The sequence below is a fragment of the Bactrocera neohumeralis genome, chromosome 3 (assembly GCF_024586455.1).
Source record: "Bactrocera neohumeralis isolate Rockhampton chromosome 3, APGP_CSIRO_Bneo_wtdbg2-racon-allhic-juicebox.fasta_v2, whole genome shotgun sequence".
Taxonomy (NCBI): Eukaryota; Metazoa; Arthropoda; class Insecta; order Diptera; family Tephritidae; genus Bactrocera; species Bactrocera neohumeralis.
Window position 1 is genome coordinate 48,079,224 of NC_065920.1, and position 18,063 is coordinate 48,097,286.

The window sequence follows — 18,063 nt, forward strand, 5'->3', positions numbered from 1 at the left end:
CCTTGCGCAAGCTATTAGATATTGATCTGAAATTTTGCACACGTACTTCTCTCACCAAAAAAAACTGCTTATATGTCGGAATCGGCGATATCGAACCACTGCCGCAAATGCAGCTGTAGTTGCGATAGAAATTGACCATTCAAACGCATGTCCTTGTGTGACAAACTTTTATATTTAACAAGATATCTTCACGAAATTAGCCATAGATTATTGTCCTAGGCGACGTTACAATCTCCGAATATATTGTTCAGGTAGGGCCAGAAGAAAAATCGGTCCGTGTACCATTCCATCAGACCAAAAAGCACATCAAACTCAAATGAGGTGAATGTAATGGTTGTTCATAAATAATTTGTACATTTTCTTCGCACCAGTTTAAAGTGATCCTCATGGGAGAAGATGATTTTCTTAAAAAAATCTTTATCGTGTCCACTTTACTGAATATAATGAAAAAAATACATATCATGACATTAAAATTGACCGAAGCGACACTTAGAAATCATACCATATTTATTAGAAAATCCGGTATATAGCTACCATACTAACTACTAACTGACCGATCAAACTCAAGTTCTTGTATGGGAAGCTTTTTTTATTTTACAGCCTATTTTCACGAATTTTGGCATAGATTATTACCCAAGGCATCGCTACAATCTCCGGAAAAATTGATAGATCGGACAACTATAGCATACAGCTATACAGCTCATCCAGATTTCGTAGTTTCCAAAATATAACTTTTACGGAATGTTTAGGTTAATTCATAGAAACTCACATTTTTCCCGTAAGTAGCGGCAAAAGCTTTTTCTTTTTTCATTGGTATTGTTTTTTACGTGGCGGGTCCCAAGCCCAGCGCAAATATAACTTTTAGCTCGGAATGTTTAGGCTTGGGCCATGTGTAAAAGAATCGTTTCTTAATGAATCATAGAACTTTCCTCACTTGCGTGAACTTCTACACATTTCCTCCATCCCGCTCTAACTGTTAACAGGCAGATAATTTCGCCTATTTAGGAACCAGCATTAACACCACCAATAATGTCAGCCTGGAAATCCAACGCAGGATTGCTCTTGCCAACAGGTGCTACTTCGGACTGAGTAGGCAATTGAAAAGTAAAGTCCTCTCTCGACGAACAAAAGTATAAGTCGTCCTGCTATAAAATTGGGCGATGACAGCAACCGATGAGTCGACGTTACGAGTTTTCGAGAGAAAAATGCGAAAATTTACATCTGAGATATATAAATATATTTCAGCGAATTAAAAGACAGCGGCACGCTGGCTAGGTCATGTTGTCCGGATGGATGAAAACACTCCAGCTCCAAGTGGAGAAGGACCTGGCTTCGCTTGGAATATCCAATTGGCGCCACGCAGCGAAAAGAAGAAACGACTGGCACGCTGTTGTTAACTCGGCTATAATCGCGTAAGCGGTGTCTACGCCAATTAAGAAGAAGAAGAACGGCAAAAGCTTATTTAATAAGCGGAATGCAATATTCGCCGTATTCGTGTATAAAATTTATGAAGCTTAACCAATAAAATACATCTGTATATAAATATATTTACTACACCAGCAGTACCAACATTTCTAGTTCCTAGTTCTGTTATACTTTAACGAATTTAAGTATTTGCATAAACATTCGCCAAAACTCTTTTAGAAACTGAAACTGAAAAAACCCAGCCATATTTTAAAGGCAACTCAAAAAAAAAAGATTATTATGATTATTCTCTTTTTTATACTAAATATTTTTTTTATATATTTATCCTTTCTCAGGACTGATTGTTGGCGCTGTTATACGCTATGCCGGCACTTCGACGCCACTTGTGCACTTGGAAGTTGATCCAGCAGGTGATCCAAAATTTAATCAATCTTTGCCACCCGATACGTTATGGATGAAGGTAACGGCACAAAAATAAAACTTAATATTCCATATTTTTCTAAATATATTTTGCTATTTGTTTCGTTTTTAGTTTCCCGGCAAATTGGCACCTAATACCACCGATAAAGATCCCATACCGAATAAGACATATGCATATGTTTTTCGCGGCATTGTATACGATGTGGATGAGAATGAAATCGATTTGAAGGCCACATTTGATCCGGAAATTTTCTTCAACATAATACTACCGCCAATAATATTTCATGCCGGTTATAGTCTCAAAAAAGTGCGTAGTTACTCAATTACAACGTAAACCTCTAATAATATCTATTCATTTTTATTTCAATAACACATTTTAGAAATACTTTTTTCGCAATTTGGGCGCAATTTTGATGTTCGCCATATTGGGCACGACTCTATCATCGTTCCTAATCGGCGCTATTATGTACGGCTGTGTGAAACTAATGCCAGAGTATTTGAGTAGTAGTTTCACATTCCTGGACACGCTGTATTTTGGAGCCTTGATATCACCAACAGATCCACTAACAATATTAGCAATATTCCATGATTTGCATGTGGACGTAAATTTATATGCGCTGGTTTTTGGTGAATCTGTACTTAACGATGCAGTGGCCATTGTGCTGAGCGGGTAATTATAATAATGTCTCTTAGTAAAATATTAAAAATAATGATGGTGTTATCTTTTAGCGCTATACAAAATTATGGCGAACATTATTCGAGCACAGGAGGTTTCGAAACAAACGCCTTCTTCAGATCATTGAGCGATTTCTTTTGTATTTTTATGCTGTCGTTATTGATTGGCGCAACAATGGGCTGTTTTACGGCATTGATATCCTTTTCAAAAAAATGTCCTTAAATTTAGTTATTTAATTGTTCATTTTTACTTTTTTCCACATTATTATATTTTCCTTTATAAATTGTGCTTTTCAATAGGCCACCTGGTTTATTATATTTTTTTTTAATTTGTATGCTTATATCTTGTTAAATCACTGTTTAACATGTTTTACCTTTATTTATATTTTTTTTATGTATATAATGATTGATTGAAAAAAATTGAAATTTTTTTTTGTACTTTTTTCTCTTGATTATTTTTTTTAATGTGTTTCTTGTTTTTATAAAATAGCTATGTTTTTTTACATATTTTTTTATTTTTACTACTGTATTGTGTAATCAATTCATTACTTTTTTTAATATTTTTATTATTTTTTTATATTTTTGTTATTTTTTATTTTTTATACTTTTTTATTTTTTTTTTTATTTTTTTTATTTTTTTTTTTTTATTGTTGTTTTAAAATTTTTAATTATATTTTTACCTTTTTAATTTTACAATACATACATATGTATTTTTAAATATTTTGTAATTTTTTTATTAATATTTTATATATATATTTTTTTTAATATTTTATATTTATATATATGTATTTTTAATATTATATACATATATGTATATATATATATATTTCTTTAATATATTTATTATTATTATTTTTCTTTTAATATAATTATTGTTATTTAAAATTTTTTTATTAGTATATTTGTACTTTTTTCTTTTTACAATATTTTCCACACTTTTTACAAAAATTTCCTTAACTACCACTGCACTTGACTAAGTTTACACGCGTACGTGAATTCCCGTTGCTCGAATCTGCGCTCTTTGTGCTTATGTCGTACAGTACTTTCCTTATTGCGGAAGCTTCGGAATTGACTGGCGTAGTGGCTGTGCTATTCTGTGGTATTTGCCAAGCGCATTATACCTATAACAATCTTTCGGAGAATTCGCGCACACGCACAAAGGAAATATTCGAATTATTGAATTTCTTGGCGGAAAATTTCATCTTTTCATATATTGGCGTTTCAATGTTCACCTTTCCGAAACATCATTTCGATGCTGTCTTCATTATAACTGGTTTTGTAAGTACAGCGCAAACGTTTGTTGTTATTTTCCAATAAATTTATTTTTATTTTTTCGAACTAAACAGGTCACTGCTGCTATTGGACGCGCCGTTAACATCTATCCGCTATCTTGGCTGTTAAACTTGAACCGTAAACCGAAAATTTCGTCGAATTTCCAGCACATGCTTTTCTTTGCAGGTATAATAACGCGTCTGACTTCCTAACAACCGTAATTGTTTACATAAAAATTATTGATTTTATAGGCTTGCGCGGTGCCATGTCCTTTGCCTTGGCCATACGCAACACCGTTTCAGAGGCACGTCAAACTATGTTGACTGCAACCTCGTTAATTGTGATTTTTACGGTCGTCATACAAGGTGGCGCATCTAATTTTTTGCTTAATTGGCTTAAAATACCGTAAGTTTTTGTGCTGTTATTATAGAAATCAAAATGTGTACTAAGGTATATTTAATTTCTTACTCCGCAGTGTTGGTGTTGATGAAGAGACTGAACAGCTAAATAATTATCGCGTACGCAGTGTGAGTACTACGCTTTATTTTGCATTTTTTTCTTGTAACATAATTCTGCAATTGGTTTTGGGTTACGTTTTAATTAATTTGTCTGGCATCATTGATTGTGTGTAAATGAATTGCAGCTGTTTGCTTTGATGCGCCTGTAATTTTTTTAAATATTTTTCATTAAATAATTTATCATTTGAAATTACTGCTAATATTATATGGCATTCGATAAGAATTTACAATTGAAATTAAATACATTTTGTATTGAATTCTAAAATATTTTGTATTGCCGCGTTTAAGTGTGTGTTGAGTGAAAATAATAATATGGAAGAAAAAAATTTTAATCGAGTTTGTGGAGCTCAATTTAAAGCATGTTGTTTAAAAAAGCCAGCTAATTAAATAATTAAAATACAAAAAATGTTTATATACTTAAATTATTATGAAGGTAGCACAATTTTTCCAAAAAAAAAATATGTAAATAATAAAATGCAATAAAAATAAGAAGGTTCAATAATAATTTAAAAAAAGTGAGAATAAATAAAAAAAAACTTAAACGAATATAAATTAAAAACAATAAATAAAATTGATTTTTTTATTTAAACTTATTTATATTTTTATTTTAAAATTATAAAAAATAATAAAAATTAAAAATAATTGTAAGAATTAAAAAAAATAAACCACAAAATTAATATAAATTAAAAAAACGAATTAATAAAAATAAAAAAAATTAATAAAAATAAAAAAAAGTTATAAAAAAAATTAATAAATATTAAAAAAATTACTAACAATTATAAAAAATAATAATAAAAATTGTGCCACTCTTCATGGTAACAACTTAAGCGCATTATTGCTCACTAACTTCAACCATAAAGTATTCAATCTTTTTATATGTACACTTGTGAATTATTAATACCTGATCGATTAATTTTCTTTATTGCAATTTCAATTCTCATATTTTTTCTATCGCCTACTTTAACTACCGCATCATCCCACACATCCAATTTAACTGCAATTAAATAATGCAAATACACCAATTCGAAAATAACTAAATCCAATAAAGGTTTATAATTCAATGGAAAATACAGCGGCTGCGGTATGTGCACTAATCATTCTAACCATTCATAAGCTTCATAAGTAAAATATGTTTATATTTACAATTCAAATTTTTTTACCGATTTAGTTATTCGTTTATGTGTTATTATTTAAGGAAAACTAGTCACTTTTGTTACTAATTTTTTACAGCACATTTTACTGTGGTGAAACTCTTTGTCGTTATTTCTAGCAGTTATAAATATTAACATTTAATTGTACACTTGGCAAAGTACTATTATATTTTTCACGACCACCAGGGTTGCAAATAATGCATTACAAAATAATTTTATTGTAAACCCGAAAATCTTAATTGAAAATAATTTTAAAAGTTCTACTCCCCAATACCGTATTGAAAAAATAGAAATCAATTTTGAATATATCGTCACCTAAAATGCAAAATAACGTAACAACACTTTCAAAAATTTACAGTGGCGTGAATGAAACACGAAAAAAAATGGAACAAGAGTGAAAAAAAAAATTAATATTGGTTAAAACTGGTTTAAATTTGAACACAGAACCTGAAAATGTTGGACAAATGTAATTTGAAGTAGTGAATCGTAATCAATAAAATACTCAATTTCGAATTTTTTGATGATGCGTTATTTTGCATTTTAGGTACAATATGTACATTTAGCCGGATTAAAAAAAGAAAATAAAATAAAATTTAACACCAGTTATCGTATTGAAAAATGAGAAACATTAAATCCCAAAATTTATAATTAAAAATTAGTTGTTGCATGTTCTACAGTTTTTAAGCAATCATATTCATTAATCTAGAGTTGGTAAACGGTATAATTCAAATGATTTATATTTGATAAATTTTTGATCTGATACGTATTGGGATTAAAAACTAATTTCTAAAACATTAAAAATTATATTTTTTTAAATAAATTTTATGGTATTTTTAAAAATAAATTTTTTTTAAACTGATTTTGCAATTAAAAAATAAATTTTCAAAATTTAATTCCAACTTTTGAAATCGGAATTGAAAATTTCTATCGGAATTAAAAATATAAAATCCTTATTTTATTAAAAATTAAAATCGGAATTAAAATTTGAAAATCTATTTTTAAAACAAAAATTTTTAGTTAAAAACTTGCAACTCTGGCTATCATACACCTTTTATTTCGCAAAAATACTACGCTTGTTTACACAGTTATTAATATTATAAGACTGAGCGAATTGATCGACTAGTTAGATGGAATTGGCTGAAATATGTGAAATTCAATTTTATCAAATTATTTAGGGAGACTAAATATTATTTGTTTTGATTATCTCAAAACAAATATTTTTATTTTATGCCGGTTTTGGTTTCAATTCATTGTGTGACAAAATCAGATGTTTTAAAAAGGGCAAAAAGATGATAAAAATTAAGTTTTAAGCATCGTTAGAGAGTACTATTCCTCAGATATACGTCGACAACCAAGCAGCAATTAAAGCAATAATCGCATATCATTCGAGAATGCCCTTAGAAACAGGGAGGCAGTAGATACAATGGCTGGAATGGAAAATGCGGCTGATATATGCTATGTCCCAGGCCACAAGGGTGATCCGGGAAACGAAATAGCTGATAAGTTTGCCAAAAGTGCTATCCGCATGGCCACGGAACCTTAAACTGGTTACGCAAGTTGCTAAAAACGATAAACCATGAAATTTTCGAAAGACTGCAGGACGGTTGTTGGCCTAGTCACAGTTGGCACATGCAGAAAGTACAGAGAAGAAGGCATTTGCTTTTGTTCGTCCTTATCTAGAACTCGACTTAGATATCTAGGAGTTTAACAGTTCAAAGCACTGAACAAAGTATCAGAATTAGATATCAAGTCTCTATTAAAATTCGCGAAAACTGTTGACGTCTTACACTACATAAAGTATTAATTATGAATCTCCATCTGGCGTTACAAAGACCTGCAGGTGTTTGTATGACGTAACAGCTAGTCAGTGTAACTTAACCTAACTTACCATATTTTAACTCACTTTTTTCTCACATATAAATGTAAATCTGTAATAGTACCCTTGCGACATCACATTTTTAATGAAAATAATTGGATATCGTTTTAATCTTTATAGAGTGTTAAAATTTTCAGAATTAAATGTCTTTGTTAAGTGGGGAGTAGGGTTAATTCATGTAAAACAAGGCGAATTATACCCTGAACAGGGTATATTAAGTTTGCCACGAAGTTTGTAACACCCAGAAGGAAGCGTCGAAGACCCTATAAAGTATATATATAAATGATCATTATGTTGAGCTGAGTCGATTTAACCATGTCCGTCTGTCTGTATATATACGAACTAGTCCCTCAGATTTTAAGATATCGTTTTGAAATTTTGGAAACGTCATTTTTTCTTCAATAAGCTGCTCATTTGTCGGAACTGCCGATATCGGACCACTATAACATATAGCTGCCATACAAACTGAACGATCGGAATCAAGTTCTTGTATGGAAAACTTTCACATTTGACGTGGTATCTTCACGAAATTTGACATGGATTACTGCTTAAGGTAATAATATAATCTCCGAACAAATTGTTCAGGTCGGATTACTTTAGCATATAGCTTCCATACAAACTGAACACATAGTTACTAAAAGAAATGCACCTGTGAAGGGTATATTCGCTTCGGTGCAGCCGAAGTTAACGTTTTTTCTTGTTTTTATAATTTTTTTTGATGAAACAGTTAATATGTATGACATTTCAAGAATATTCTGTTACATTTTCATGGAGCAATATTTAAAATTACGGCAATGGCAGCAATTACCGTGAAGCAATTCGGGAAAAAGTTGTGCTCCGCCTCATGATTCGGTGCTGGGTCTTCTAAAAACCAAATTATATCGTTAGATATTCGTTTGCCTAAATAACGCGGGGGGTGGGGGGTAAGTTTGTTTGTTTTCGAAAATTAAAATTTCAATCTTTGGCAACACTTTGAAGGAAAAAACGCGATTTATTGCAATATTAACAATTTTGAAAAAATTTTCTCCAGCGCTACCTCGTAAATTATGTATACATAGAAATAGTGTTCAAAATTGTTAAACAATCGGTGCAGTAGTTTTATGGAACAGCGACTTTGACAAGAACAGTTGTGTGAAAAAATCTGATGTAAAGCGTTCATCAGACCGGAAATACTTCATTAATTTTGCTCCAATCGACACAATATTCGGAGATATTATGCATTCGAAATTTTTTTTTAATATTTACCAATAAATATTGAAATATCAAAGGCTTAGGCGAAAGCCTCGAAAATATTCTTCTTTATTAAGAATTTTTTTCGCATCGTACAACCCTGATATCTCGCGCATTCTTCAGTAATATGCACGCACTTGCTTGCTTAAAACGGTTGATAGGGTAAACATTAATACTATCAAAGTTCAAAAAAAAATATTTGCATTTCTTTCTTGAATTTAATTTATAAATATTTCGAGATTGATAACAAGAGATAATGGTTGTTTCTAGGGATTCTTTAACAAAATTAGTAGCGTTCCAAGGATTAATAGACTTCCATATACCTCTTCAAAAATTACTTAACGTGGTAACAGCATTTAGCGATTATTACATTTCTTAAAAGTTATTTCTAAAAAGCTTAAAAGTTGTTGGTTATAATGATTGCTAGACATACAGTAACCTCGTAAGCTTTAGAAATTGTTGCGAAAATATCCTACATTTGTTTTGGACATTGCTTCATTAACATATCGTTTATTGTTTTATTTTTTTTTAACATCACTTAATAATTATAATAGTCATGCATGGTAATGCATATTTGGGTTAACTTTCCGTACTGACTTTCTGCTAGCCAATTGGCTTATCAGCTTAACAACTTACCTTGGTAACTAATGCAACAGAAAACATTTTTCTAAATTCTAAATTTTTATGAGTTCGCTCAGTTTGTTGGCGTTTTAAAAGTAGACGACTATAATCTAGTTCGAAAATTTTTGTGTTTTCATGTACAATACACACGCAGTCAATCGATACCGGACTCAATTTGGGCCAGCTGCCTATGTCGCGTCGGCGCAGCTCCTTGGTAAGGATACGTGTCTGTAACGCGTTATAAGGCACAGTTCACATTTGTTTTATACTTTCTATTTTTTAACAGCCCAAAGTCATGAAAAACATTTTATTTTAATTTTTTTGCCACAATTTTTTTATTAAATCATATTTTTCTTAAAATATTAATTTTGCCCACATTTTATGCCGATTTCATAAGTGTCCTTGTATAATTCTCGTTTTTTTTCTAACCTTTTATTATTCTTCTTCGTATTTGCTTTAGCTTTTTGCAGTTGCATTTTACTAGTTACGCTTCTTCTCTCTTCTTTTTTACACTTTCAATATGTATGTATATATTTTGCACTGTTTTATTTTTATTTTCTTTGTGATTTTGCTTATTTGTGGTTTCTGTCGAAGAGTTAACTAGAATTTAAAAAACTAGTCTGATGCATATTTGCAGGATGTCGACGTGGACGTTGAGGGAGCTGGTGGTATTGGCGATGCCGGCGCACAGACAGCCATGAATGTCAAACGCAATGAGAAGGCATTTTTGGCAAGAATATGGGGAAATTTCGATACCAAGTAAGTTGATATAGACTTCGTTGTTTTTTATCTAAAACTCCTATTTAAGAGATCACAAGACCCTTACAAATCGACAAAGCGCTTTAAGCGTAATGAGACGGTTAATACCAGTTTGTGCAAAGTCTCCTTGTTCACCGAAGGTAAGACTGTGGAGTTGTTTCAACCTCAATTTTGCGTACGTTAGACAATGGAGCAGAAAGTGCCTGGATGTTTGCTTACTGCATGAATGCCTATTGAACAATGTCCAGTAAAAAACTCCTACGATTGCGGAAAGATGAACTTTGCTAGGGACAAGTAGTTTAGTAGTTTTTATGTGTTCTACGCTGGGCGAAAAAGATTTAGCAGTTGCGCAGAAACGGGTCGTCGAGGTCCATTGATGCAGTGCTAGTACGAAATATACCAATGGTAGTAGCTTTATGCTATTTCTAATTAGAAGAGATACTCGTATTGCCGCTCTGATGTCGTAGTGAATGCTCACCTCCCTGGATGTGGCTGCACTTCGTAGCAGTAAGTCTACCGCCACCTTAATAGCAGCTACATTTGTTTGAAAAACAGTACAGTGGTCCAATAGCCTAAATCTAAGATTGGCGGAGAGTTCCTCCCATCCTTCCTAGCTTCTACCCATCCGAGAAAAAGTCACTGTTCCTCTTTTTCTTCTGGCCACCAACATCCACATTTGTGAGCAGAGAAAAAGTAGCCACGAGTGGCTTCAGCTTCGAGATATTCCTCCCGATGAGTAACTACATATCTACACTGGTGCCAAGAGGCCAAACGGAGGTTGCTTATTGCTGTAGTGTATTGAAAGAAGAAATTTTCTAGGATTTGTATGTGATTCATGCTCAAAATTTTTGCGACATTCTCCAAATAATTTAATAGAAAGAATTTGTTAAGGTTTATGCAGAGTATACAATTCTCGGCCGAATAATTTATATTCGTGTTCGTTTATATTATGTAGACCCGCTTGTACTGGACACAAACGAACATCTTCGAATTAAAAGAAAATTACTTTCTGGTAAACAATTTTTATACTCTAAGCAGGGTATATTAAATTTGCCACGAACTTTGTAACATCCGAAGGAGATCGTCGGGGATCCTTTAAAATATATAAAGTAAAGGACAAAACCGTTCAGGAAAATAAATGTATTTCTCTTAACCCTCAGAAATTTTATTAGATACAATGCATATAAAAATTATAAATATGTACATTCAAAAAGCTATTAAATTTTCTTTCGAAACCAATAATTTAATTCAAAAACTTAAACATTAAAAATACTCAATTTTGAATGGATGTAAGTTTGAACACTTGTCTATTGATTTAAAAGTTCGGTTCACATTATGTTAATATTTTGTGTGGCCAGCAGGCGAATTTTTCACTTCCTCCATCCTTTTTGGCATACTATTTATGAGGTTCTCAGTAATATTTAGAATTATATTTTACTATGCCACAATTCATTTACAGTCTTTGGATATTCCATTTTGGCCAAAATTTTGCTTTTTCAATGGCCTAAAGGTGCAGAAAGGTGTCAAAAATATGGGAAATTGGAAGGCCGAGTCGAACATCCCAATATCACAAAATCGCAAATTTGCAATTTTTGCGGTATGTTTATTATACCATAGATACGCCGAAGAACATGCAGCTAATTTCCGTGAAAACCTCCAGAATCCATCAGTTATTCACCTCCAAATTTCTTTGTTTTGCATATGTTGCGTTCCTGTACACCAACTGTTTGTCAATCCATGTTCATGCGAGTCCATTTGATCCTATGTGATTGCTACCCAAGCAAATTGAACAATTTCCGAATAAAGATCGTATACTTATAGTATATAGTTTCAAGTTTTTGTATGGAAACTTTTTTATTTGCAAAAGGTATATTTTAAGGATGTCGCTTGACTATCGCGGCACGAATAGCTATATCAGCTTATGAAGTCAAATCGCTCTTAGTGGAGGATTGAATAGGAAGGCTGAACCGACTATCAATTTGCAACCGGGAACACCTGATTTGAGCGCCGGGGCATAAAGGGCCTTGCCGGCGTGAGGCGAGAACGGCATTGGCAGCAGACAACAGAAATGCGCCACGCCAAGTTACTACTATGAGCTTACAACGTAGCAGGGTTTAGAGATACTATTAACCTCCGTCGAGAAATTTTCCGTCGCCTTGACGCACTCTATACAGGGCACTGCAGGATTAAGAAACACTAATCCAACATGGGCATAGTATCTTGCGCAAACTGCCGGTTTTGCGACCGAACACCAGATTCTAGATTACCCAACAATTTGTAGAAGAAGGCTCAAGGCCTTATGTGATATAGGAGAAGGCACAATAGACCATAGGTCGGAATGCAAAACCTCAATTATTTTCTATCTATCTGTCTAAAGGGTATTAAAGCTGACATTTTTCTCATTTTACTTCTTTTTTTCTTTTCACAGATATATGAAGCCGCTGTTGACGCATTCACGTCCAACGCTGCTCGAAACATTGCCCGTATGTTGTAATCCCGTGGCGCGCTTACTCACCACAACCGAGCAACTTACACAGGTACGAGTGTAAATAGCGACAAATACGTTTTGGAATACAGACCCACATACATACATACATACATATATACTAACAAATAATTTTAAAGGGGGGAAATATTTGCATTACAATTACATTAGGTATTATTGTTGGCAGTACAACTTTTTCGAATTTTCTTTTCATTTCCGATTTTTGCACATATCAACTACAAATGACCCAACTTCATTGCATTTCTTATCATACCATTGCATGCACCATTGACGCGCGATTCATCCACCTTGTATATGAATACATCATACATAAATGCCTGCCACACACATATTTGTATAAATGGCAAATTACTGCACACCAACAACTCAGGACGGGGGCGGTTTGCGGCGCTCCGACTCGGATTCGGATATTTGCATTGATGATGAGAATTTCGGTGCATCTTCAACGAATGGCGCAGCAGGTGGCTTAAATGGCGGCAGCGGTAGTGGTAGTGGCGGCTCAGCCGGCATGGGTCCACGTCGCAACTCGATCAATCGTGTAAGTATACGCTTTGTCGCGGATGATCGCAGCCTCTTTGCTAGCTACAAAAATCGTGATTGAATTACTTATGTAAATACTTACATATATATCTACATAACAACCTAAATATATGTAACTTGTACTGACATATACTACATACATACGTACATACATACATACGCGCTTATTATTGTATGTAGTAACTAAGACTAACTGAGAGCCAAGGTTAACATTAACGAAATTTATAACCACGAACAACCGTTCTGTCCATTAATTGAAATTTTTAGTAAATTGTATAAATATTTATTTGATTAATTGCGGTCTTATTGGAGTAAATTGAATTAGTAATTTATTCACATTAATATTTGAAAAGGTTAAGGCGTGTGTATAAGGTATTGTGGTATTCGTTAGCGTAAAACTGAAACAAAATTCTCAAAGAAAAAAGTAAAAAAAAAAAAAATTTATTTGCTGTGACATTTGGCCACACATTTGCACATCGTAGATTATTTTACACTTTTCATTTGATTTTTTTTTTGTAATTTATAAAAAGATGCAACGAACTTTACATTTATTTTTAAGCACTTTCAATTTTATTTGTTTAAATTTTATTATTTGATTATAATTATTTTTGTTTTATAATTAAATTAGTTTTTCATTAATAAATTAACTTTTCGAAAACTTATTTTTTCCAAAAATTACTTTTTTAATTAATTTACTTAATTTTGTTTAATATTTTAAAAACTTTTTTTTTCAATATTAACTTTATTAATTTTTTTTAATTCATTCAAGTTAATTTTTTTTTATTTTCTCAATATTTTTAAATTAATTTTTTTTATTTCGAATTTTTTTTAATTAATTTTTTTCTCCAACTTTTTTCGTGCAATTTCCTGTTTGTTTTTTTTTGTAATAAAATTTTTATTTCACTAACAACGTTTTTATTTTGCGTTCAACGCTTACTTGCAGTAATCTCGTAACAGACTTTACTATCACTCTACAAAACTTATGTACTTACTTAAATTTATTATGTTAATATTGTTGCTGTTATTGTTGTTATTTATTATGAAATAAATATTATGTATATTTTGCATGTGAAATAAAACGTAAACAAATTAACCCAACTATGATTAAAAAACAATTTTCTTTTTTTTTTCATCTGCTATATTTCTGTATTTTTTCTGTCGAATAACCCACCACATATGGAAACTTTGTTATGCAAAAACAAAATAAAAACAAAATTGAAATACTTAAATAATAACAATTCTACATATTAATTATATTTATATATGATTTATTAAATTATTACTTGTATGATTATTTATAATATCAACAACAACAAAAATATATGTTTAACTTGTAACTACTGCAACACAAAATCCGAACGAAAAAAAATCGCAAAATTCGTCATGCACAGCATACGAATTTTCTGAATGAAGCTAATCAATTAATAACGGATCTTAGTTTGGTTACTAACAACTTTATGTGAATCAAAATCAAAAATGACGCAAAAACACCAACCTTTTGGCGTATAACTAAATGCTTAAATGTTAAAAAATTCCTTGTACTTGTACTAAGAATCACCAATTCACTTATTTTATTACATATACACTCACACACAGACATGAATACTACACGCAACCCTAATTCAAACTAATTGCTTACGTAAGGTGCATGCATACACAGTTATTTCTATATTTTATTTTATTTATGTATTAAAAACCTAACGTTTCGTTTTTTTTATCAGTTTAACACCTCATTCGGCATTAACATGGTCAAAGGTATCACATAAACTATACTTTTTACTAAAGTAAAGTAAAGTTGGATAGCTGTCAAATAATCATTTTTACATATGGACTGAAATAATTCAAATATATTTTAAATTAACTACTGTCCAAAGGGTATATATTGTGACAAAAAAGCACCCGGAAGTTGCTTAAGTCGGTACACCTCAGTAGTGTGTTCCCATTTTTATAGTGGATAAAAATATCGAACAAAGAATTTGTCGCAAATTTTGTATTTCTAACCAACTTTCGTGTGCGGAATCGTTACGAATGTTGGAAAAGGCTTACGCTGATTCAGCCCTACGAGTGGTACTAAGCCTTCAAAGACGGTCGAGAGATCGTTGAAGACATACTTACATCCGGGAGATGTGGGTCTTATGATAAAAATATTAACAGTGCTTGAAAATGTTTAACAATTTTAAAAGATCAACAGTCATCGGAATGATTTTGATGGATAAGTAAAACGCGTTCTTGCTCGACTCGGCGCGATAAACTGAAAAAAAACCATAAACAAGTCGCTCAAAAATCAAGGTGATGCTCATTGGTTTTTTCGATATTCGTGGTTTGGTGCATCATGAATTTGTTCCGGAGGGACAAACGGTCAATAAGAAGTTCTATTTGGCCGTATTGAGGGGTTCATCTGAGAACATTCATCGAAATTCATGGATTTTACTCGATGATAATGCACCATGGCATCGAGCCACGATTGTGACCGAATTTAAAGCAAAAAATGCAATGAATGCCTTCGATCAACCATCAAATTCACCTGAATTGGCTCCGTTTGATTTTTTCTTGAGATAAAAAAAATTCACCGAAGGAGCAGAAGGCCATCCCAAAAAGCGTGTACTTCTTTGTCACAATGTATAATTATTTTAGTGCGGTTTTTTATAGCCTTAGCAGGTTATATTAAGTATGTTGGCAACACCCAAAAAGAATATCGGAGATCCTATCAAGTATCAAAGATCAGCGGGACGAGCTTAATCGATTCGCTAACCGTCTGTATATAATCGGTCTAGTCCCGCAGTTTTTGAGTTATGGACTTAAAATTTCGCCATGTCCTAGGCAAGAAGCTGCTAATTTATCAAAATTACGGACAGTTATGGAATATACAAGTTGCCATATAAACTGACCTATCCAACTCAAATCCTTGCATAGAAAACTTTTTTATTAGGCAAATTTCCCATCTTTCTGATAATTGGTGGACTCCATTCCAAAAGAATTGCCGCGGCTTGGCAGACAAGAATGAATGATGACAATTTTTGAAACGTCTTCTTTTTGAAGCCTTCAGCAGTATTTCTTGTATACAAAACCGTTTATCAACGCCTCTTGGCTTCAATCCATATGGCACCACAAGTTTCCTTGTTTTTGAGTATATTCCGCTGCTTTTAATGACTACCAAATATTATGCGTGCAATTTTTGTATTTTGCATTACTTTTCATCGAGTAGTGCCTTAAATTTTTTGTCTTTAAATACTCTCATTCACTAGGGATACAGATTTATATATGTGATGTCTTTGACTGCAATAGTATCAACTTATAAATTTCAAACTATTTCGTTCAAAATTTAAAGCTTTTAAATATAAAGAACTTCACCAAAAAATTGTTTCTTATGTACCTAACCTACAAATGTAGTAACAGGGACAGGGAAGTAACTATAGAAAAACATGTGGTTTTTAGTTCTTTCAGTAAATCGAGTTTAACTACCAATAGTTTTGATATTTTTAGGCTTATAATATTAGATTTGGCTTTTAAAGAAAAATCGAATAAGTTTTCAAACCGTTTCCTTAACTACAGTTGGAATTATTTTAAGAGTTTTGCGATGCCGATAATAAACATGAATGAATAGTATCTACTGACATGGGAAAACCGCAACAAATTTAAATTCTAGATTTAGGCCTACGATCTACCTGGCGTTAATCACAAACTCTAGTAAGGTATATTCTAAATCGAAACTGGTTATAAAAATTATTGGTTGAAATCTTATATTGTGAGCCGTCCGATTCATCGTTTCATTACTCAGCTTGGTAATATAATTTTCCCATAATTCTGAGCTTTTAACCCCATTTTCTTAACAAATCGTCAATGTAGCGTGAAGTTTTGTCTACGATGTCGTCCAGCACCAATAATATTTCTCTTTGGAAACGATTTATGAAGAAATTATTTCTTTGCCCCCCCCTACTATTCTAAAAAGTTTCTATTTCTCTAAATGTCGTTGTCTTTTTTTCAAAAGACTTGGTTCAGGAAATGATGAATGAAGCGAGTTTTTCTTCAAAAGATTGTTAAGTAGTTACATAAAGCAAGTAGCCACATCTTTGCCAAAAATCAGGTGAATATTGCTGCACTATTTTCATATTCTTGGTCGTTTGGCAATTTGAACGCTTTTCAGAGCTTTTTAACCTTGTGTAGTCATTCAAAAAATCCCATCAGTCGGTCGGAGCTCACTCAACGCTTCTCTTAACAGGCAATGGCACAAACCTCTAATGTGATTGTGTGTGATTCTGCCATTCAAAAAGTTCTCATACAATCCATTAGTTGTATGAAAGCAGACAGAAATTTGTAGGACACTACATTTGTCAGATTCCAAAAAGTGTAAGAAGTTTTGTTAGAGGCAATTATATCAACAAAACATTTGATCAAAAAATCTTTCCGCAAAAAAAAACATATCCAATAATTTAGGTGCATTTATTCTCATTTGGCGTAGACAAGATTTCTTTAATTTGCCTGAATTTAGTGTGCATCGAATCGATCATGCAACTCTCTTAATCACATAGAGACAGAACAGCAAACTGTTACATATGTAATTTCAGTGAGGTATTCATAGACTCTCTTGTTTTGAATGCAACTGTATAACTTTGTTTTGCTCTTATCTTCACAAAGCGTTCGGAGAAATGGCGAATCGAAGATGGCTTGTTTTTTGTATAGTACTCAAAATGTAAAATTTGGCATAAACGTTATATGTACGTAGATATACATATCGTCACCTGAAATGCAAAATAACGTATCATCAAAAAATTCGAAATTGAGTGTCTTATTGATTACGCTTCACTACTTCAAATTACATATGTACATAATATTACATATGTTCCACATTTCCTGGTTCTGCGGTCAGATATAAACCAGTTTTAACCAATATTAAAATTTTGTTTCATTCATGTTCCATTTATTTCGTGTTTCATTCATGCCACTGTAAATTTCCAAAAATGTTGTTACGTTATTTTGCACTTCAGGTGACGATATGTATGTGTTAGTAAATTTTTCTTCACAATTTATTAATTAAAATTTATCAAAAAAATAATTTACATAAAAAACTGG

General features: G+C 32.1%; 1 protein-coding gene and 1 long non-coding RNA gene across 14 annotated transcripts in view; one reads left to right on the forward strand and one right to left on the reverse strand.

Annotated features, from left to right (window-relative positions):
* The window catches only part of LOC126752552 (sodium/hydrogen exchanger 6), a 28,484-nt gene that overhangs the window by 4,436 nt on the left and 5,985 nt on the right, over positions 1–18,063 (forward strand). For 2 of the 13 annotated variants that reach the window (XM_050463449.1, XM_050463453.1), the window contains exons 2-14: positions 1,761–1,885; positions 1,958–2,152; positions 2,226–2,515; positions 2,575–2,721; positions 3,495–3,798; positions 3,867–3,978; positions 4,044–4,197; positions 4,268–4,319; positions 5,359–5,391; positions 9,343–9,402; positions 9,808–9,947; positions 12,376–12,484; positions 12,824–12,991. In XM_050463449.1, coding sequence (XP_050319406.1) covers positions 1,761–1,885; positions 1,958–2,152; positions 2,226–2,515; positions 2,575–2,721; positions 3,495–3,798; positions 3,867–3,978; positions 4,044–4,197; positions 4,268–4,319; positions 5,359–5,391; positions 9,343–9,402; positions 9,808–9,947; positions 12,376–12,484; positions 12,824–12,991 — 1,889 coding nt within the window. Of the gene's footprint in view, positions 1–1,760; positions 1,886–1,957; positions 2,153–2,225; positions 2,516–2,574; positions 2,722–3,494; positions 3,799–3,866; positions 3,979–4,043; positions 4,198–4,267; positions 4,320–5,358; positions 5,392–9,342; positions 9,403–9,807; positions 9,948–12,375; positions 12,485–12,823; positions 12,992–13,936; positions 13,955–14,384; positions 14,497–18,063 lie in introns of those variants that run through there. The other 11 variants (XM_050463461.1, XM_050463462.1, XM_050463450.1 and 8 more) reach the window with 10 other exon arrangements.
* On the reverse strand, positions 4,319–9,348 carry LOC126752735 (uncharacterized). The gene is made up of 2 exons (XR_007666035.1): positions 9,204–9,348; positions 4,319–4,453 (listed from the first exon to the last, which is right to left on the reverse strand). It is a non-coding gene; the product is annotated as an uncharacterized LOC126752735 (long non-coding RNA).